General features: G+C 39.3%; 1 protein-coding gene across 3 annotated transcripts; it reads left to right on the top strand.

Annotated features, from left to right (window-relative positions):
* The first annotated feature begins 2,856 nt into the window (after window positions 1-2,856).
* On the top strand, window positions 2,857-21,888 carry slc43a3b (solute carrier family 43 member 3b). 3 transcript variants are annotated; one of them, XM_072395665.1, is made up of 14 exons: window positions 2,857-2,951; window positions 3,261-3,416; window positions 11,140-11,379; window positions 11,498-11,627; window positions 15,107-15,153; window positions 15,246-15,322; window positions 17,187-17,279; window positions 17,390-17,529; window positions 19,213-19,322; window positions 19,453-19,596; window positions 20,191-20,298; window positions 20,560-20,746; window positions 21,284-21,407; window positions 21,491-21,888. In XM_072395665.1, exons 3-14 carry the CDS (start codon window positions 11,193-11,195, stop codon window positions 21,599-21,601), a joined length of 1,458 nt encoding a protein of 485 aa, XP_072251766.1. In that variant the 5' UTR covers window positions 2,857-2,951; window positions 3,261-3,416; window positions 11,140-11,192; the 3' UTR covers window positions 21,602-21,888. The 3 variants fall into 3 exon arrangements, with proteins under 3 accessions (XP_072251766.1, XP_072251765.1, XP_072251767.1); XM_072395664.1 differs by having other exon boundaries at window positions 3,261-3,436; XM_072395666.1 differs by lacking the exons at window positions 2,857-2,951; window positions 3,261-3,416 and adding an exon at window positions 4,993-10,876.
* Window positions 21,889-22,534: the final 646 nt, after the last annotated feature.

Raw genomic sequence — 22,534 nt, 5'->3', positions numbered from 1 at the left:
AAATTCATACTTGGCCAAGGCTCCCTTAGGACTGACATTTTAAGTTACTGGTGGTATAGATTGCATTTCCTCCCCTGAAGAGGCCAACTGTTGTGGTCAGCTGCCATTAATGACAGTCAAGATATGGCCCTTACACAATACCAAAAGAGAAAAAAAAAAAATATATATATGTCAAGATTTTTTGGTAATAAGGATTTGTCATTTCCATGTTAGGTTGGCTTGAAAGCCAGTGTGAGGCCTACAGGATAGGAGCATTGTTATTTTTCATTTCATTAAAATAACACATTAAAACTGCTGCACTGCAATTTGCAGGTGGTTTGTATTTGAGCCCAGATATTGTAGGCAACAAGTCAGCAATAGAGAAATGATTCTGAAGTCTTCAGATTTTATTCAAAGATCAAAAACACGCCATCATTTGCCATCCATAAATCCTGGAAAAGAAAATCTCATCAGCAGAAGCTTCCAAGCTTTGAAGTCACTCGCATACAATTACTTAAACTTACCCTTTGCACATCACAAGCTCAGAGGGCACTTGGGAACAACTTTTTCTGCTGCCCAGTATTATGGCCATCAGTAATATGCTCTGTCAAGTAGTGGACGTCCTGAAAGTAGTCTTTGTCCTTCTCATGCTGCTGGATGAAGGTCCCAGGAGGGTACATGCCATACAGGAGCCTGTAGTCAAAGTTAGGATAAGGGTAACCTCTGAAGACACCCACCCCAAAGGGTGGCACAGGTACACTTTTGAATCCTTGTTCAGGCACTATAGAGTCAGCTGGGTAGCCAAATTCTGTCAGGTGCTTGTAATTCCCGAGTTCAGCTTCCTTCATGACACGAGAAGTCTCTGACTGGAGGGCAGATTCAGAAGGAGGCAGAGGGACTGGAGGGAGGACGTCGCCAAGGCTGATGGCCTGGGTGTTGGTCAAGTCATCGTCAGAGAAGAGCCTGGGAGCAATAACCCAATAGGTCTCTGGAAGGAAAAATTTCAGAGTTAAGCATCAACACAGCAGAAGTTTTGACTTGAAAGCATGAGACGATAAATGTACTGGCTCATTGACAAAGTTCTTTTCATTGGACCATTAAACCAGCATGCCCAAGAGCAGGACCTTCCCTCCAAGTGGAAGGTAGTCAATAACACACCTGTGCAAAGGTTTTAGTGCAACTCGCAGCTCATGGCAAGATTTGAGAGTGGTCATTACATGCCCATTGGCTTTCAGAGTGACATGTGAGCCAACGAAAATATGCATCCAAAGCATTACCTTGTACACCATATGGAGCACCCGCAGGTTGTGTTGATATAGCATCGTACCCCGCCTGACGAGGTGTAGAACCAGAGGCAACAGAATATCCTGCCACAGGTTCAGCAGAACTTAAGCTGCCAGGTGCTGGAGCCATTTGAACAAATGGAGCGACACCGGGAGCTTGAATAACCGGGCCCAGCACATAAGAACCAGAACTGCCGATTCCTGGACCTGCCTGGTTGGGACTGGGAGCTCGCACAAGTCCTGAGGAATTACTTTGAGCTCCGGAGGGCACAGCTGTGAAACCACTGATAACTGCTCCTTGGTCAGAGGCTAAGTTAACAGCAGCTTTTGAAGGACTACTGCTCTGGTCTTTGGATGTTGTGCCTGGGGGCACAAAGAGCAAGAGTTCAACAGATGCAGACTGAAAGGTTTCTTTTTGCAAGAGTAGATCATCACCTACCTTTCAAGGGAAAGCTACTTGTATCCACAATCAGCAAAGCAAAGAGGGAAACCCTGAGACATAAAAATATATATGTCAACACACGTCTACTAAGAACCTGAAACTGCAGTTTTAAAGCAAGCCCACAACATACCCAAGAAAGACTTGTATAGTCATCATTTCAAAAGTTTGGAGTAAAGAAAGTGACAAAGAAACGGGTTAATAATGTTAGCAGATACGAGCTCTGACCAATCAGAGCTTGATGGGCTAACAACAGGCAGCTGCTGTTGAGTATCAACCAAGACAACTACAAACAGCCTCAACCACTGATTGAAATGAAGGGATGTTTCAATCATTCAGCTCTCCTTATATAATTTCCCTTGGTCACATTATTGCTTTGTAAAAAGCAATAATGACTGAAAGCTACTCGAGACACAATGAAGTATTGAGACTGGTGACTGCATAGATATGATTTGTTTCTTTTTTTTTTTTTGTCCAAGATATCAAAAAGTCTGGCCTTTTTCCATTTATGTACCAAACAGATGCTTATTGTTTTTACAGCTGCAGGCATTGAGTGAACAAATGTGTAGTTTTATAATCCATAAAATAAAAAGGGAAGGCTGTACAGTGGACTGGCGAACTACCTGTGCAAGGTGTACCCTGCCTCTCGACCAGTGACAATGGGATAGGCTCCTGCTACGCCAACTGGATTAATATAGAAAATGGATGGATGACTATTTTCGCAGCTGGGCCATCTGGATTGCAACATGTAATTTATGTTAGCGTCACAAGATGGCACCATTAAACTAAAGATCTTTTCTCAATGGTTGCTGGGTTTTATATTTGTTTAACCTAAATTCATGGATAAACACCCTAAAAGACTAAATTAATTATTAACGAATTGATAAATAAGTAAATTATATTAAGATTTTCTATAGTAATTTCTCCTAAACGAGCTTGTGATAAGATATCACCTTTTTCAAGTAAAAAAAATGGTGAGATGTAGCCTTTTTTCACCCGTTATTGAATCCATCTATAATTACGAAATAAGATTTTGGGTTTTTTTGTTTGTTTTTTTCGGAGGGCTTTTGGACCTGGAGGAAGCACCACAGGAGACCCTGGAGTTGGCTTCCCGATTATCCAGCCTCAGATTCTGCACTTAAGAGGAAACTTAAGGGGAAATTAACTTACCGTGCAGTGCGACTGTTTGTCCACCGATTGACTGTTTTTTCGTGTAACTTCTTGATGTGAAAACTTTTTAGACATTTTAGGTAAGACATCAGCTTTGCCTGACATCTACTATTGTCTCTGTGTAACTTTTATTCTATTTGTGAAAATGCTAAAGGGGAGATTTCACCGTTTTTATTTTCTACAAAGACCACATTAGACTAGGTACAAAAAACACTGTCCGAGACTTCTAAAAACTGGACTAGATTATCATACAGATGCTAAACATTCTTTATAACACAGTCTCTGATTTGTGAAACCATTATTCTATTTGTGAAAATGCAATAAAGACACATTTAAGCATTTTTTCAGCATATTGGCCACATTCATTTTCCCTTAACTTTCCCCTTAAGTGCCGAATCGGAGGTTGGCGAATCGGAAGCCAGCTTCAGCGTGGAGGTCGGATGTTGGAGCAGTCGAGCACTTTTATATTTGGGCAGGAAAAGGGTCTCAGCGGGTCCTGTTTGTAAGACGAACAATATGCGGATTTGGTGAACAATGGGTTCGCGGTAGGTGATCACAACAGCACGTAAGTGTCCTTCCCCTGCAACGACACCACAACGCTACAGACTAGAAATAGGAAATACAATTACCCATCTGTAAAATGCGACTCAGTGAAGTGTGGGCGGTTGTGACTTTGTGACAGAGCATCAACTCAGGCCTACCAGCTACATAGGATATTGCTGTCTGTAACAGCAGAGTCCTGACACGAAGTCTGATCATTGAACATCATACAGAATAAGCTGAACAGATCTTGCCCCTCCCTCTGTCCAATTGCACTACACATTTTTGTATTGGTCCTTTATACAGCTATTTATTTAGATACAATTTCCAGAAGAGTTTAGATCAGTGTTTCTCAATTGCGGTCCTGGAGAAGAAAACAATGCCCCCGTCAAGAGCAGCAGTAGCACTGTCATCAGCGATCAGCATTCTCACCTCTGCTTACATAATAGCTGATGAGCCTGCAGAAGTAGTAATTTCAATAGGTGTGTTATCGCCATTATAGTGTGACATAGTACTTAGAATATTTTTATGACTTTTAAGTGTATTGTGCTAACTTTTATTTGTTTGTTTGTTATGAAATAGTGTGCTTCAATGGACATTATCGTTGCCTTTCAGACTTTTACGTATCTGTCCCGTAGTTTCTTCCACCACTCTCACAGAACTCTCTCTCTCTTTCCCAAAAGTTCTGTCAATCTCTGTCCACAAGTTATGGGAGTTGTTAATACAGACTACATACAACAACAACAAACAAACAAAAAAACAGAGAAAGGCAGGGGGGTTTCCTTTAACTGAAAATACCAAATAAAGAACACAACTCAATAGTTTTAGCTGTTTTTTTTTTTTTTTAGTTTTTTGAGTCAGATATAGAATTTATATATTGTTTGGCGTCATTATCAAAAATGAAGAATAACGGTTTAGACTGTAATAAAAAACAAAAAGTTGCAGATGTGGGCATAACAGCTGGAGAAGGCGAAAGATGGCACTCTGTGGTTCCACCACAAAGTTGGAGATTTTTCTGCTAGTTCAAACAGCAGTTTGGCCTTTGTTATTACAGGCAGCGACCTCAGTGGGGGGTGGAGTGGCTGTTCATAATACAATGGAGACAGTTAGCACCTTTAGAGGAATACACACTTTTTGCAGAGGGGAGGGGACATGCAGCCGAAGTGAAAATCTCTGGGCCTGTTAGTGTTAAGTTGTCTTGCTGTTGTCTTTTTCTGTCAATATGCTTCTGGGAGTTGAAGAGGCGGTTGTATGTGGCTGAGGGCAGAGATGTCACGCACTGGTGAAAGCCATTCGTGTTGAGGGTCTCAGTTGCTCTGTAGTCTATGGTGGTTGCTTAATGACTTTTCTCTTAATGATGCTCCATACATTTCTAATACAAGACGTATCATCGTTTGATCAAAGCATATCATTTCTTGTCAACCAAGTAAGATCCACCCTGTTAAAATGATAAATTAATCCAAGTTGTTAGCCTTTAACTTCAAATAGTAACAAACCTTAGACTATTTAATAATAAGACCGGTTAATTATATATATATATAATTAACCGGTTGTGTTGTATGTTTTCTTTACGTATTTTTCAGTCCAACCAAATGAGAATTTCATGAATAGCGCATGAGATTCTGTCTTTTCCTTTGATTGAAAGTGGTGCCCAAAACACGAGGTTATATAAGGCTTATTTGGATAGTGAGGACTTTCTTAGAAATCCTCTTATCACATCACGTTACACGTGGATCATCCTGAGCTGTGTGCTGCCCTTGGTTATGTTGGCCCTGTTGGTGTTCCTTTAGCTTTGGACTGCAGTGGAAAACACAGAAATAAAAGTGGACAAAAATCGACATTTTGATGGAGTGAAACTAACTACTAGGATATTGTTATAATTGGCTTTGTTCTTAGACATTATGTAGTCATATTCTGTAATTTACTAAATAACTTATGTTCCTCGCTGGTACTTTTCCACTCTGCTCATACTGCACAATAGATGACCTTAAATGGTCCAAGACCTTAGAATGACGTAGCAAGACGAAACAACTGGGTCAGACAAAACATCTCTATTGGAGTAGATAGGTCTGGTACATTAGATCCACGCCTAAAACAGCACTAACACACACACATCGTATATCACATCCAAAGAACACGGCGAGGACAGTGGTTGGCCTGATCATGCCACTAAAAACTGGCCAATTATACTCTTGACAAGTGTGAGTACAACCTCTGTGAGATAAAGCAGAATATAAATATGAAATGTTTCCGGAGCTCTGGCACTCCGAGTCCAGCGCTGCAATATACTTTACATGTGACCACTAATAAATACTTTGTTTAATAAACGATTTCTCCAGCTTGTTCTTGGGCTTCCAATGAAAGAATCGGGTTAACAATATTAAAGATCATCCAGTGCATCTGTCGTCTGAACTTTTCACCGGTTGCTCTTTATGGTTTTTGCGGCTTAAACCTCCGAGTTGAGATTTTATGTTGTCGGCCCCTCCTAGCTGGCTCAAGCCAACTGTCAATCAGTCAGCATTTGATCAAAGCATATCATTTCTTTCTGGAGCCTTTGTGTTGTTAGCTTTTGCAAGGACTGGATGTCTGCTGGGGCTGAGAGCGAAACAGATAGATACCTCTGCATAAGTAACTCTAAGCGTTTGATGGATGCTACTTTTATAACCTCTCACCCTCACCTGAAACCAATTGATATGCTGATTTTAAACATATTACTTGTATATTTGATCAGCTTTTATGTATTTTTTGGCATTTATCTCAGCTTTTTTAAAGTGTGTTGATTGCATGAAATTCTAGATTTGTTTGAATTTTCAACTACCACTAAGTTGGTTGGTAAACACACTGACTAAAATATCCTTTGCACATGTTTCTGTTAAATAAAGATTCAAACATATTACAGGTTTAAGCTGTCATTGCACTTTTAGAAAAGTTCTCAACTATACTTGAAACATGGTTAGTATGTAATTAAAATATATCTCTTTTAAGTCTTACTAATAATTAGTAAAAAGTCAAAATCAGTTTGCTGGCATGACCTTCTTTTTTATTGATCTATCAACTCTGACCCAATCTAGCCTCTTATCAGTGATTGTGGTCTGAATCCAGAGCCCCAGCTCTGTGTTCATCGGCTCGTTCCAATGTTCATTTGAAGATAATGAGAGGTTTCAGTGCTCAGTGATAGGAACATCAAGTCAATAACCTCCAAAGATGAAAAGTTTAAAACTGATTTCCAAAGTCACAGCAGAAGGTGTCTGACCTTTGGGTTGTGAATGGAAGGCTTTGCATACCGTTTCACCAAGAAAGATGCACACCTTCAAATAATGGAAAAGCACTTTAACTTTACAGTCAAAATGCCCATTATACTGTACATTGGGATTACTGCTCTTGTTTTGGAGAGTGTGTGCCCTGTGTTATCACTGAAATGCCACTCACAGAAAAGGCTTTAGTAGTTTTTACGTGCTGCTTGTGAACTTTAAAACATTAAGCAGCTGTGTGTTTAACCCTGCCTAATGTCAACATATTTCCTCATGTTTTGCACTTCCACATTCATTTCACTCCATTCAAACTAACTCCAGCTTGGTTCAGTCCACTTTGACTTAAAGCTTTTCATATTAAGGAAGAACAAACGGATCAACCAAACAAACATCAACACAGTCCAAAGATCATTGTTGTACAGTGTTGATTCAACCTTCCCCAAATGCTTGCCATTGTTGAGCTCTAAAAGAAAAGTTGTTGCCAAATTATATCATGAGTTATATGCAGTGCTTCATCTTTCTAAAAAGCAGAAGTCATGGGTGTCATGGAAAGTAAGAGTCCCATGGTATGGCTCTATTCTGGCTTCATTTAAAGCAGAAATATGTCAACATCAGGCCATTTTCTGTTCAAGAAGTTGCTGATCATGGCACTTTTCCTGTTGGCACGATTGGACGGTCTTTAACCACTGGTGACGTAAACACAGAATCATATGATTCCATCACTTAAGAAAACATAATGTTGACTTAGATCAAGCAGAAAATTAATCTTCAACCTAAACTCAAACCCAGTTGTCACTAAATTTACGAGTTAGAATACCACAGTCGTTGACATAATGCATTATTTAGTCCCTCCTCCTGTTTGTTGTCATTGCAACATGAAAAGGGGCTTTTGTCTACAGCAGAATCACTTACCAAACTATCTGAATCCCCCTCCCTTTCAGCGCCTAAAAGCTCCAGCTTCACTTGTGTATAGCATGATAATAACTGACAAGAAACAAGGTGACATTTTAGGTATTTAACCTTTTTACTGTATTGTAGAGACAGATTAGATGAGATGTGTCCTAAGTAAGGGGGGTTAGCTCCGACGTTGAACTAAAAATACCCAATCTGTGTTTATGTAGAGATGCACAGAATATTTTTGAGGAAATAGAGCAATATAGATAACTTAATTCGTTAGGTGAGACTCCAGAACGCTCCAGATCATTCTGATCATTGCTGGGACTTTGATGGTTTTGTTCAACATTATGTGCAACAGGGCAACCCTGTGCAACAAAATGAGATTGTACCTGTTATTTCATTAAGGATCTGTGGTCTGTCTCAAAGAGGAAAGTGCTTTATGGGACTGTGGCTTCATTCAAAAATAAAAGCATAGCTGCCATTATTATTTAACCTATAGTTGCTCTGGATTGTGGTTGGAGAGAAGTCATGTGTTTTAAGGCCTTTACTCCTGTTTGGTTTTGTATCTTGAGGCTACAACTACGCATGCACACTCGAGGACATGCAGGAGTGTGTTGATAGTGTCAACACTTGGTTTCAGGAAGTGTGACCCAATCTTGCTTGCATGCCAGGGAAGTTGTGTCTTGTGATGAGGTGATCATAGGGGTTGACCGTGCAATCTCCAGTTGTATAAGTAATTGTATAGCCCTCTGCCCTTAGCCACATTCAATCTCCTCCTCAACTTCCACAATCCTAGTGACAGAAAAAAACCTCAGCAAAGTGAATGAACAGGAACTTTAAGCAAAGCATCTGAGCCACCCGATCGTTAAAATGCCATAGCAACAACGATATACCAACAACCCATGAAATGCAAATTGGCACATTGCTATGGGCTGAAACAAGTGACCCAAACCTGATACCTACCAGACTAGTTTGACTATTCAGACTAAACAGGTTAAATTACTACAAAAATCTCCTGGAGCCCACCATTTATTGTGACATTTCATTAATTGAAATAGCTCCAGACGTCATCGTTTCCCCTAATTTCTGTAATTATGTGTTAAAGAAGGGTTTGTTTTTTTTCTGTGAAAATTTTCATTGTAAGGGTGAAATGCTACATTGAGCTTCACTGTGTACAACTATATGAGGGGATCATTTTAAAGCCCTCTTGCCACCATCACCTTTAAATTGACACATTTATAATCTCAGACTTTAATTAAACACAGGTCTCAAGAAAATGTAGTGGATAGTTGTTATGTTAAATCTAACTGACTGAACATGGTCATATCATGGACAGCCAGTTTATTAAAGAGGTACATTTTTATCTGTGAGAGTTTATATTTAGCCCATAAACGTCAAAAGCCATGGAGCCCACTCTTCCCATCATGCAACTTGCAGGCAGTCTGATAACCCCACCTGTTAGTTCAAATACACACCTTTGTGGCTAGTCTTTTCATACTGGATAAACACCTGGCTTCCCTACAACCCTTAACAAATACTCAATGTTATTTGCTTGTTATAATGCTTTTGTTGCTGTGTGGCAGGCTCAGGCACTTTAATATATTCTTACTCACAGTAAGCCCAACAATAGGCAAAGAACATCATATCACATGGTGTTTTCACTGTGATGACCTCATTTCCCCCAGTTTGTTTCCATAGGCTTTCACAATAACCTGAATTATGTGTATAGTAGCTATTAGTAGCACAGTTGTCTTGATGAAATAGAGTTTCCTCCTTCTCGAGACTCGTGAGTCTTTCTGACATTAGTTTTTTACCCTGGTTTTTAGTTTTGTCTTCATCAAGTGAAGTGCAGCTAGATCAGATGGAGATCAGGTGCCAGTGTAAAATATTCCCCTTCTCTACCATCAAAACCCGCTGTTCCTTTCCCAGTTTGTTTCGGATTATTTTCCTCCTGTTCTGTAAACCACCAGCAAATCAACTTTTTGTTATTTGGCTGAAACTGAGCAGACAGAATGTCCTTGTGTGTTTCAGAATTCATCAGACTCCTTTTGTCTTCTATCACATTTTCAGTAGATAATAGTGACCCATTTGGTTGAGAATCAAAACTCTAATCAAAATAGGAATCCGTTAGAAATGCCTTGTACCAGGTACCTACAGGTACCTTCTTATCGTCGCCTGAGCACATCCATGGACAGGTCCTGGAAGACAGTTATGTAGGTTTGTTATATTAAGTTTGATGAAATGTCCACCTTTGTAAAGTGTTCCTCACATGTTGTGATGGTGTTTTTCTCTTTCTACTGTGGAAAGCATCTTACCATCGTCCACCAATGTTGTCTTTTATAAGACCGCAGGCCTTTTTTATGTTACAGAGCTCCCCACTTAGTTTTTTTTTCTCTAAAACAAGTCACTCATTTGGCCCCCGGACGTTTTTGCTATCTTTCTTATTGATTCGTTATGCTTTTACAGCCTCGTTTTTACCCGTTTCAGCTTTTTTAAATCATGCAAATCCAAGTGGCACAACTAGAATCAACTCCAGATGTTTCACCTACATAACAGATAAAGAAGTAAGGAAGAGAATACCCATACCTGTCTATGGAGGATCTTTTGAATCAACCATTTTTGAGCCCCTTTGTTCTGCCTGTTAAAGAGCTGTAATTCTTAAATCCTCTTTTCAATAAACATACACAAGAGTTTATTATATAACTGTGACTTAATTTGTGTATTAATTTTGGTAAGCACACAAAATAATAACTAATTGTATACGCAAGCTTACAGTAGATTCAAACATAACTGAGAAGTCCTATATCTTTAACTTTCTTAATCGTAAAACTATGGTTCGGTTCTCTGAAGATAAAAGCTGATTGTGAGGACTGTAGCATTGTGGGTAGTCATAGGTTACTGCAGCATCCTTTTTGCAGCCTGTCAAGGGACAGTAAGGCCCATCAATGTTTCTTTGTTCATATGAACTTATAACACAGAGGGCTACAAACAGCACTCACTGAGTTATTTTCTTGATTTATGTGATCTCTTGGCTTAACCAGCCTAGCCAGCCCCCACGGCCTCCACAGCTGGAGCATATCTCATAACCTCTGGGAATGTGTTCTGTGTCTTGCTGAGAATGCAAGCGTAGTATCTTGAGGTCAATGGTTTCCTCTGCTGCAGAGCAGATTGTGACTGAGAAACATAGGGAAAGGAAGGAGGGGAGGGATATGCAGAGTGAGGAAGAGGACGCAAGAGCCAATCTATATAAAGCAAGACAGTGGGGCTGGAGCAAAGACTTTCTGAGAGCTTTTGGGGAGACCAGCAGAGACTGAGCTGTGAGTACTACGCAGTAGAAAGCAACTGAATATTGCAGCGTAACCAGAGTGCGCTTTGTATTTGCAAGATATTTTCATGCTTTAGTTGCAGAAACAGGTTCCAGCTGATGTGTCATGCAAGACAGGTTTTTTTTTTCTGCTGAGAAAGAGTAACAGTTATATTGACTTGTTTCAAACCTCTCTAAAAGCATAAGCAAACCAAAAATATCTTAATTTTCCAAAAAGCGGCTTGTGTGAATGAGCTTGTGTGTACACTCATGCAGGTGAAGACAGTGTTTGGGAAGTTTCTGCTCGTGAGGGGATGTGTTGAGCGACCATGTCAGGGTCTGAGAACAAGTTTTCTGGGAGACGCTGCCTCACCTTTGCAACAGGCCTGCTGGAGTGTCTGTGTTTTGCTGGAGCTGTGTTTGGATGGGCTTCCCTGGTTTTTGTCCTTAAGGAGGACGGGTACTTCAGTTCTCTTTGTGTCAATGCCACAGAAGTCAACGGCACACAGACGTTAGGTAAGTTTGATGTCTTCATGTTTACTACTTTTAATTCCTAATGTAATTATGCAAATATTGATATATGTTGAGATATGTTTAGTCTTTCTTTGTTTGTTTTTTCTGTGTGTGCCTACAGATTGCAGCGCACAGGATGAACAGTTCTCTCTTATTTTCACCATCGCATCCTTCATGAACAATTTCCTCACGCTCCCCAATGGTTTCCTCTTTGACCATTTTGGTACTACAGTCACTCGGCTCTTTGGAATGTGAGTACAACACCCGAATTTATAATCAATGATTAAAAAATCAGCAATTTGTTTTATGTCACTTCTCATAGAAAACGTTATTCATCAGAAGACTAAAAGCTACAGAGAACAGGGTGGTTGGAATGTTATTGCATGGTCACACAAACAATTACCTATGACAAAGTGATAGCTACAGCTTAATTTATTATTATTGTGACTTTTATCATAAGATCAGACAGCACAAGTATGAGCAGGCTGCCCATTTAGTTGGGAATGGCAAAGAATATTGCAAATTGTGTTTTGATCAACCTTTATAAATATTTTTGGGCAGTCAGTAACAAATGATATGTGAACACATGGAAAGTCGTGGCTTTAATGAACCTGGAGCTGGAAGGATCAGGGAGACTAGATATAGGTGCTAAAGGTGGATATATAAACCATGCCTTAGTGATGTCCTTCTTTTTTACATTGATGACATGCCTTAGGAGTTTAAAATGCATTCACCTGTAAGCGTGCACTCGCAAAGGTTCGTGTGAAAAAGAAAGTACACCTTGGTTCAATTCTAAAGTTTCACATATCAGGACATGATAGAAAATAATTTGGTCCTTATCGTTATGGATGACACATGGTGCAATGCTCAAGGAAACGGTAAAAAACCCACCAGCTACACCTCAGACTCGACAGGCCTCAGTTAGCATCTTAAATGCCAGTGACAGTACAATAAGTACAACTGGCTTAGTTTTGCATAATCTAGTTCTTCACATTCAGTCCAGCTCATTCCGTAATTTTACCTTTTTCTTTATGTGAGCTGGTCAGATTAGTTGGCTCAATGAAAGCATCATTCTGTTCCCTTGATATTTTACCTACATCCCCGTTTAAAGATGTATTTCTCAGTCCACTGGTCCGTGTGTGCTCACTATAATTAACTCTTTCCTTGTGTCTGGTCAAGTCCCTGTTTATTTTAAGAATGCTGTCATCCATCCACTATTCCAAAAAAAAAACAAGCTTGATCCCTCTCTTTTTAGCAGCTACAGACCCATTTCAAAATGACCATTTATTGCTTTTGATTTTAGAAAAGGTTGTGGCTAAGCAGCTTACAGTTATTTTAGAAAAGTACAGTATTCTTGATCATTTTCAGTCTGGTTTTCGCAGGGCTTATTACACTGAAGAAGCCCTTCTTAGTCTGCAATGACATGCTGATGCAGGAGAATGTTCTGTGTCACTGATGTTGGACTTGACATCGGCCTTTGATACTATTGACCATCACATCATGCGCGATAGGCTGAAATACTGGGTCGGTACACCAGGATCTGCTTTGGAATGGTTTTCCTCATATCTGTCTGGACAATCTTTTTCTGTGGCTGTTGCTAAGGCCTTGCTAAGCTCTTCCTCATCCCTTAACTATGGTGTGCCACAAGGGTCTGTTTTGGGGCCTGTTTCTTTTATATCTCTTCAGCATATCTTAAATTATTTTTACGACATCTCATTATTACTTCTATGAAGATGATATTCATTTATATATTTCTTTTAAACCCAATTATGTTTTTAAGGTACAGATCTTGCTCAGATGCTTGGATTCTGCCAGAAGTTGTATGGGTGGCAATTTTCTTCAACTTAATGAAGAGAAAACTGAAGTCCTTCTCTGTGCCCCTGATAGGTTTTTACCTAAGATAATGGAGAGTCTCAGCCCACTCGCCTCATTTGTTGAACCCTCAGTTAGGCACCTCAGTGTTGACTTTGGATACTCATGTTAAATCACTGGTTTGCCCTTGTTTTTATCATTTAAAAAATATTGTCAAGCTAAGTCCCATTGTGTCACGCTCTGAGATGGAAATGATCATACATGCTTTTATTTCATTATGTCTAGATTTTTTTATTTCTATATTCACTTGTCTCAGTAAAAAAATCACTGGAAAGTCTTCAGGTTGTACAGAACACTGCTGCTAGGCTTCTAACAAAATCTTCCAAGTATTCTCATGTCACTCTGCTGCTAACTCAGCTGCACTGTCTCCCCATCCAATACAGAGTACATTCCAAAATTTTGGTTTTAACATTTAGAGCTCTACATGGACAAGCAAAAACTTTTGCAGCTCTACCTTCTCAGCAGGTCCTCGAGGTCATGTGATCAGGGCCTGCTGGGTGCGCAGCACACACGATTGAAAACCAAAGGTGACAGAGCCTTAGTCTCCTAGTCTCTGGAACTCCCTTCCTCCCAGCCTGAGATCCGTGGACTCTGTGATCTCTTTTAAAAAGCACCTGAAAACCCATATTTTTTATTAGCTTTTGTTAGGTTTTTATATTTTTCATGTTTCATGTATTTCATTGTGAAGCACTTTGGGGTTTTTATCGTGAAAGGTGCTATATGAATAAAATTGCATCATTTGATGAAGTCCTATAGCATTAATTTTTCCTAGACACTTTTTACTCATTTAGCATTGCAAAGATGTTCAGTCAGGATCTATACATAGTTCAAATAGTGTGGTCAGGATTTATTGGTTCAAGGACAAAAAGCACTTAAACACAAATTCCATATATTTAGTCCATTTGTACTTTTCCAGTTGATGTAGCTGACTCACAGATTGTATGTAAAAGATAAGGTTATAGCTGCTTAAAAGTTATGCAAATGCTGTAAATTTGATACCAGCAGCCACATCACGTCGCCCCACAGTCATTTGCAAAGCAGTGACTTGCCAGACATTTTTTCTGCCAGAGATCTTTCAGAATCTTTTCCACCGTACAGGTTTTAGGACAAAAGTCCAAAGAAAACATGAGAGGTAATATGTGATGCAGAGGATCAGTGGAGGCTGAATGAGATCCAACGACTATGTGGTCAAACCTGCTTGGACCAGTTCCATCTAGACTTTGTTGACTTATCCTTTTCATTTTTCTGTTGCTGTTTAGTCAGCTCTATGACAGTTTTGTGCCATAAAACCCTTCTCTGCTCCTTCGACAGAATACTACTCCCATGTAGAAATATGGTAACTTCTGTCTCTAAAAAGACAAGAGGGTAACAGCCAAATTCCAAATCCAAAGCGCAAGATGGTAGTTCATGATTGGTAGAAGTCATGGTGGGTACATGAACATGGGTCCGGTATAGTCTGTAATAAAACAGCACATACCTGCAGCATTAGCTCTAGATAAGTCCTAATCCACAGTAAGAAACTGGCACTAAGATCACCCATATGTTTCCACTAAAAGTGGGTGGAGGAAAAAGAAATAGTCAAGGAATGCAAATTCTGCACGAGAGGAGCCAAGCAAACATGAGGATGAACAGGAAAACGAAAAGGCCAAGAAAAGGAAATTAAAGTCTGCTGAAAGTACACAAATCTGTATGAGAACAAGTATTGGCTGTAATATCAGTGTCTCACGTGCCCATTTTTTTCTTTTTTAGGTTCTGAAAGTGTTTTTTTTTTTTATCCATGCTGTAAATGATGTGATGTTGAATATCCCCCTTAAGCAGTCCCAGAGTTAAAAAACGAATAACTTCTATCTCCCACCAGATGTATTTACACCACGGGTACCTTAATGGTGGCTTTCTCTTCATCAGGTAAAAAAATAACTGTCTGAATGTTTTTCTCTTAAAAACAGGGAAAGCAGATTTTCTTACAGCTGTTCCTTGTTTGTCTCTTTTTGCAAAAGTTCTGGCCTTCCTGCTCTTCCCAGCTCTCTCCCTCCTGGCTGTGGGCGGCATCTTATTTCTGATCACAAACATGCAGGTATTGAAAACTATTATCAAACTGAATTAATCTTTTGATCATTCTCTTGATTACCATAATTGTTTCAAGTCGTCCATTTTCAATTTCCAAGATTTCAGTTTCTATTTCATCGAACTAAGTGTCAAAACCATCCAAACACTGAATTATATCACACTGATATAATTCAAATACTTGGACTAGCAAAGTGGGGTCTGAACCAGGGTTTTTACTTTTACCATCGATATAATCTAATTTAAATTATACCTAATTAATGTTTTAGGATCTTCTAAAAATAAATTCAACTCCTTTTCTTTCTCTCCGAAATCAACACATTATTCGCCACAAGAATGAAGCAAAAACAGATTTTTGTCAAAATAAAGCATTTTGACATTTTCTGACACTTTCAACTGAACTCTGATGAATTTCTGGTGTATGTCCCAGTGTAAACCAAGTCATGAGCCAGAAGGACTTGTGAGACTGAAGACTGTGTCAGGCACAGATCTTGGGAAGGATAACTGAAGATTGCTGCAGCATTTAACTCAATCCCACTAAGCTCGAATTATTGTCATTTCTACTGACCAAGGAGCACAGACAGTGTGAGAATGAACGTATAAACAATACAATTAAAAACTGTCCAACATACATAAACCAGCAGCAACTATTGAGGCAGGTGCGATGAGGTAAAATGCTAGTGCACAGTGTAACTTCCTGCAGTTTGTGCACTGAAAGTTCATTGTCTATCTGGTGAGTACTATCTGGTACTATCTGTGTGTGGATTGGCCTATGTTTATTATGTGTGTTATGTGTGATACCAGGATATTCTGGGCCCTGATGGTTTGTTGAGGGAAATTGTTGCAGATCCCATTCCTGGTGGTAGATGGTCACAAAAAACTAACGCTGCTCGAAGCTTCTATATGCTTGCGTGCTGCAACAGATGCTCATAAAAGCTCAGTAGCCTCCATCTTTCTGAAATGGAGGAAGTCAAGGATAGTCAAACATGGGTATGGTAGCATCATTCTGTGGGGATGTTGTTTTGTGCCACAAGGCATTGGGAGAGTAGTCAGGCTGCAGAAAAATATCGAGCAATGTTGCCAGAAGAAAAACTCAGTGACATCCCTGGAGTGGCTCAGACAAAGTTTGGACCTGAACCTCGTGGAGCATCAGGAAAGACTTGAACATTGTTTTGCACCAATGCGCTCCATCCAAACTTGTCATGCTTGAATTATTCAGCCAAGAAGAATAAGAAAAAGTCTGAAAGGAGAGGAGTACTAAGGTTGTGAGATGACTACCAAGAAGACCCACCATCAAAGTTGTTGTAACCAAGAACTAAGTTGATGGCATACTTGATGTTTGAGAATAATAAATATCAAGTAGATTGATAGTAAAAAGTTAAATAGCTTAATCTATTTTAAGACTTAATTTATTCTTTTATAACACTGAGGAGGGTTTTTATTTTCTTACAGGAAAAATGCAGTCACATCATTACAAGTATCACTTTTAATGCCTGCATACATAATCTATCAGTCAATAATCCCCTAAAGGAAAAACAGGAAAAGGCACAGGGTCGGGAACCGCTTCATAACTCTTCCATGGCCAACTTTGTAAAGGAAAGCGCTCTGAGGAATGTTGTGGTAAAAGCTTTTTTTGGAAGTGACAGTTTTGTCTTCATTATATCTATGATCTCAGTGTTCTCCCAGTATAAAACATTCTTGTTTGCCCTCAGTGTGCATGTGCCGGCTTCAGTACTTAAGTCAGATAAAGCTTATGATTGTGAGGAGAGAACACAAATCCCTTTAGGGTTACCATTCACATCTGCCATTTTCAAAAAAAAAAAAATCCTGCACTGACACTTTGATGCAACTTTCATCTGTTTTCTCTCCAAAAGGTTGGAAACCTGTTCGGCTCACATCGTTCCACCATCATCACTCTGTATAACGGGGCCTTTGACTCCTCCTCAGCACTCTTCCTCATCATCAAAGTAAAAAACACTCATTAACGCACATTAATAAGATGACAGACTATAGCGATACCATCTTCTGCACTACCCATGAACTCAATCGCATCTCCTTTTTTTTCCTTTTTTTGCAGTTGTTACGTGAATCTGGCATCTCTCTTCGCGCCTCATTCCTTTTTTTGTCCGCCTGCAGCGTGTTTCATGTTCTCAGGACTTTCTTCCTGCTGCCACGGAAATTCATTCCCTACCCGCTGCCTGATCGCTACACATACGGGTAGGAACAGATCGCACTGACACCAACATCTTAATGGGTACATCAGGTGCAAGGTTTGTTTCAGAGCAAACGCGTATTTCCAGGGAAATAAGTGACATGATATTAGGTATAAGGTTACAACAGGAAGCACTTTACATTTAATTAATATGAATTACTGTGCTATATAGTACTGCAAAATAAATAATAATCATCTAAATGAATTCATTTGTATTATCTACTATTAAATAATAAAGGTATGAAATGCACACGATTATTTTCTCTGATAAGATTTAGAAATATTTGCTACCTTTGTTTTTTTTTACTAATCTAAGTGAAATACAATTATAAATGAATTGGAAAGAGTGACTGTTTGCCCAGTATTGAAATGGTGGTGCATATTGGCTATGGTCAAGACAGAGAAACCCAAGATGCATCAGTGTGTGTTCTGTAGCCACTGATGCAGGCTCTCAGCTTAGGAGAGACACAGTTTAACAGAAAATGATGTAAAAACGTGTGTTTGCATGGCTTCTGCTCACAGGACATATGTCGGAATGATTCGCCCTTTTAAAATGACTGTGGTTTTTGAAACTTACACTCTGATAAGCATATTCCCTCTGCTTTTAATGTCAAGATGACCAGACTGTCTGACACGACAGCAAGAAACGCACTGCTTCTATATTACAGTTGTTTTGTGCCTCCACAACCTTTTCAGGGCTTAAAACTGGATAAATAAAACCTCAGATCAACAACAACACACAACATATTAAATTGTGTCAATATTTATTTAACAAATCTAAGCCAAAATGCAGAAACAGTGAGTGAAAAAACTAAGTACACCCCATGAGCTTGTCAAACCACCCGTAGCAGCGATAACTTGAAGTAATAATTTTAAATATGATGTTTTCAGTCTCTCACTTTGTCATGGCAAAATTTTGGCCCACTCTTCTTTGTAAAGATGCTTCGGTTAATTGAGGTTTGCATTTGCTCAACTCTCTTAATGTCCCATCACAGAGTGTTAAATCAGATTGAGGTCTGGACTTTGACTGGACCATTGCAACAACTTCATTCTTTTCTTTATCAGCCATTCTGTTGTACATTTGCTGCTGTGTTTGGGGTCATTGTTCTGTTGCATGATTCGGTTTCAGCCTAGCTTTAGCAACAGATGGCCTCGCATTTGACTCTACAATACTTTGGTATATAGAGGAGTTTGTGGTTGATTTCTATGACTGCAAGGTGTCCAGGTACTGCGAGTGCAAAACAAGCCTAAATCATCACCACTCCACCACCGTGCCTGAAAGTTACAGTGAGGTGTTTGTGCTGATTTGCAATGTTTGGTTTTCACCAAACGTGCTGCTGTGCATTATGACCCACGTCTCTCTCTTTCAGTCTTGTCTCTCTAAAGAACATTTTCCTTGAAGTTTCTTTGTTCAGATGTAGCTTAACAAGCCTAAGCGGTGCTGCCGTCTTCTTTTTAGATAGACAAGACTTATCTAAGATCATTAAGTAAAGAATGAATGAAAACAAGTAAAAAGCTTCATGTTGAATTCACGCCCACATTGACAGAAATCCCTGTGTTTTGATTTAAAAAAATTCAGTCATGAAGAAGTTCATATGTATCAGTTGTGTTTTTAGTATTATTTCTTGAAATATATTTTATTTCCTGTTAAAGAGTTAAAGTGAAAAATTATTTCATGACCTCTGCAGGATTACTTGCAGTAAATCAGACCCTGCAAACACAGAGATAGCAACTAATGGTCATGCACATACGGCAGCAGAGGAAACACCACTCACCAAGGATGCCCCCATGAGGCAAGGTTGGTGCATGAATTTTACCAGAAGATATAAAAGGATGAAGTCATCTCATATTTCGTTTGTCTGCTTTCACTTTTACTCATTTTTGCTTCACTGCCTTGTTTCCTGTGTCCCTCCTGCGCTCTCTCTCAGAGAAGAGTTTCCGTGAGTGTCTGCTGTCCAGGTTCTTTTTGTGGCACCTGCTGTGGTTGTCGGTGATGCAGCTCAGACATTACCTGTTCATCGGCACCCTCAACCCAATGTTGCAGAGGCTGACAGCTGGAGAGTCCTCACTGGGTAATCGCATACCAACACTCCTTTTTCACAATGTCAGGGCCATATATATGTGCAGCTTAAAAGCTTGATTTCATTTCCCTTCAGAATAAACTCTTTGATAATCATTTAAGTTATTTTTCATATATGGAAATGTGATTTTACTGTTCCACACACATGTGAGTGATCTTGAGCTTTCTTGTGTTTGGACAAATCAAACACTGTGATGGCCTTAAGTTTAGCTGAACGGCAACCAGAAATGTAACAGACACATGCAGTTGAAATCACTGAGCATCATATTTCACTCTTGTGATTTTCCTTTTTTTTTTGTTCCATTTTCTTTTATAAAACTCTGATTCAATGTATAAGACACATCTCGTCCACTCACTGCTTCTCATCAGATCAAATATTGTATTCAAGACAAACTCTTGTGCTGCTTTTATAGCTTCATACTACTTTATTGTGCCCAGCATAACTTGCAGTCATATGCTTAACACTAAAAACTCACTCCTCCCTTTGAAATTCATCCTTGTGATCAGTTATGTAACATCGTGGAAATTATTCCAAAGAGCTGTTGTACATCTTACCATCGTATATATCGTTTGTGTGTCCCTGCAGTGAGCCAGTACACCAACGCCTTTGCCATCACCCAGCTGTGCGGCGTGCTCTGTGCTCCCTGGAACGGCCTCATAATGGACAGATACAAAGGCAAACGTCGTGCTGCAGGTAACACGACACAAATGGTTAACCCACCAACACTTAAAGTCCTGTCAAAAAGCAATGTAAAACCTGAGTAGTTTTATAAAACGGCATCCTAAAACCTGAGAGTTCCTTCATTTTATTTCCTTTTTTGGCTTCTGACACAGAATGAACAGTAAGATAAAAATTTCAATAGCATGTTGCACCCAGTGTTGATGGGATACTGAACTTACAGCCTCCACTTTCTACTTTTCTACTTTTTTCTACTACTTTTACGTGTGTTAATAGGGGAGACCGAACAGGAGATGGACTTGCGGGCCTCTGTGCTTTCTCTCTTCCTCACGGCACTGCAGTGTGTGTTGTTCTCCGTGTGTGCCTCCACCCCCTACCTGCCTCTTCAGTACCTAACCTTCATCCTGCAGGTGCTCAATCGCTCCTTCCTCTATGGGGGCAATGCTGCCTTCATCAGTGTGGCGTGAGTATCAAACTAATATATAATATATATTGGTGGAAATGCTGGAACAGTATGAATGCAGTGTGGAAGCACAAGGGGTGTTCATGTGCTCAAAAGGAGAAAGAACAGGATTCAAAAAGATCTATGTATCAAGCTTCTTGACTGGATGATGGTATATAAACCCATTACGACAGTTATGACTGCATTATGCTTTCACAGGGTCACAAGGTATAATTTTCATATATAATTACAAATATTCTGATTTAGTAAATATATGTACTAAATGTCCATTTTGCTGCATGTAACATCGTCATAATCTATTATACTTTATTCAATCCATTTTTTTGGTTAGGTTGTTTGTCGCTTTGAGAAATTTTTTGTGTTTTGATTTTACTCATTCAGGTCACTTTTGGTCATTCCAGAAAATGCTATTTTCCTACCGGATTATGTTTTTTTTCTGGCTAAAGTCAACGTTAGCAAAAAGAAATTGTTGGTTTAATCATTCAATGTTAAGGTAATCCCTTCTGGCACTGAGCTTCTTTGTCTTTTTGTGTATAGATTCCCATCTTGCCACTTTGGGAAGCTGTATGGCCTGGTCATGGCTCTGTCTGCAGTGTTTTCCCTGCTACAATATCCCTGCTTTGCTCTGGTGAAAGGATCTCTGGATGGAGACCCTTTATATGCAAGTACATTTAATACTCATGACTTGCTTGCATATTCTCTGAACTTTCCTCTCGTGACATCCTCCCATACATGTTTCTACAGGTGAACATTGGCCTGACGGTGCTCAGTCTGCTGGCCTTCATCCACCCCCTCTCCATTCACCTGCACTGCCGAAGTGTTACCTCCCAGCGAGCCGTCACTGTCACTTCTTAAAGCCTGTAAAATCAAAAAACAAAGACTCACATTTAAAACTTGTCAGCTGATACAGCTACATGCATAGTTTGTGCTAAGAACATTACCTCAGTGTGGATATTTTTCCATTCTTAAGACTCTGGGCACATCGAATGGGAAATATTACCACTCTCATTCCTAAAAGAGTTGGATCAGTGAAACTCACAACACTTTAAGGATACCAAGCAAGAGTTTCAGTTGTTTTGTGTCATTCGGGCAAACATGTCTTAAGGTGTGCAACAGAACGAGGTTCCCAGAGTCTTTTTTGTCCACACAATCTCACAGTTGTATTTTTGTAAAGAACAAAAATAAAATGTTTTACAGTACTTGCGGTTTTAAAGAGCTTTTCAGCACTTACGAGCCCCTACTCTAATGGTGCCAATGTGATTTTTGGAAGCCATTTTTATTTTTATTTTTTGTTAATTCACACTTAAAGTATGTTGGCTGCTCAAGTTATGAGTTTACCTGACTTATGATGTGTTGCTTGTTCAGTGGAATAATTTTTTTATACATTATATTTTTTTATTAGTTTACATCAAATCTCTGTTAAGCATAGTTACTGCATAAGGGACTTGTGTTACACTGTTTGCACACAGCTCATCCATCTGCTGGTTCCACAGCAGACCCGTTAGATACAAACTTCAGAGTAATTCATTTTTATATATATACACACACATTACATCATACATATATTTAAAGGATTCTAAAGGTTTTGTTTTATTACTGCAAGTTCATATTACAGGCTGATTGTAGTTTTTTTTTTTAAGTGATAATATACAAATATCAACTTCACTGTGCCTCAAATGAAATGTTGCGATTGATCGTTTTTAATTGTGTAATAAAGGGACTATTCATAAATTTTACAAATGTCAAAGTGCACTTGTTGATCATTTTTGCAGTTACATATACACAATG

Source organism: Leuresthes tenuis, unplaced genomic scaffold (assembly GCF_036924035.1).
Source record: "Leuresthes tenuis unplaced genomic scaffold, fLeuTen1.0.hap1 SCAF_11, whole genome shotgun sequence".
Classification (NCBI taxonomy): domain Eukaryota; kingdom Metazoa; phylum Chordata; class Actinopteri; order Atheriniformes; family Atherinopsidae; genus Leuresthes; species Leuresthes tenuis.
This window is presented reverse-complemented; position numbering and strand designations above follow the sequence as displayed.

Bases quoted from the DNA above. Each gene is read 5' to 3' on its own strand.
- slc43a3b (XM_072395665.1), top strand. From the start codon at position 11,193: ATGTCAGGGTCTGAGAACAAGTTTTCTGGGAGACGCTGCCTCACCTTT. The intron at 11,628-15,106 runs GTGAGTACAACA...ATCTCCCACCAG, and splicing joins GTCACTCGGCTCTTTGGAAT to ATGTATTTACACCACGGGTA. The intron at 17,530-19,212 runs GTAGGAACAGAT...TGACCTCTGCAG, and splicing joins CCTGATCGCTACACATACGG to GATTACTTGCAGTAAATCAG.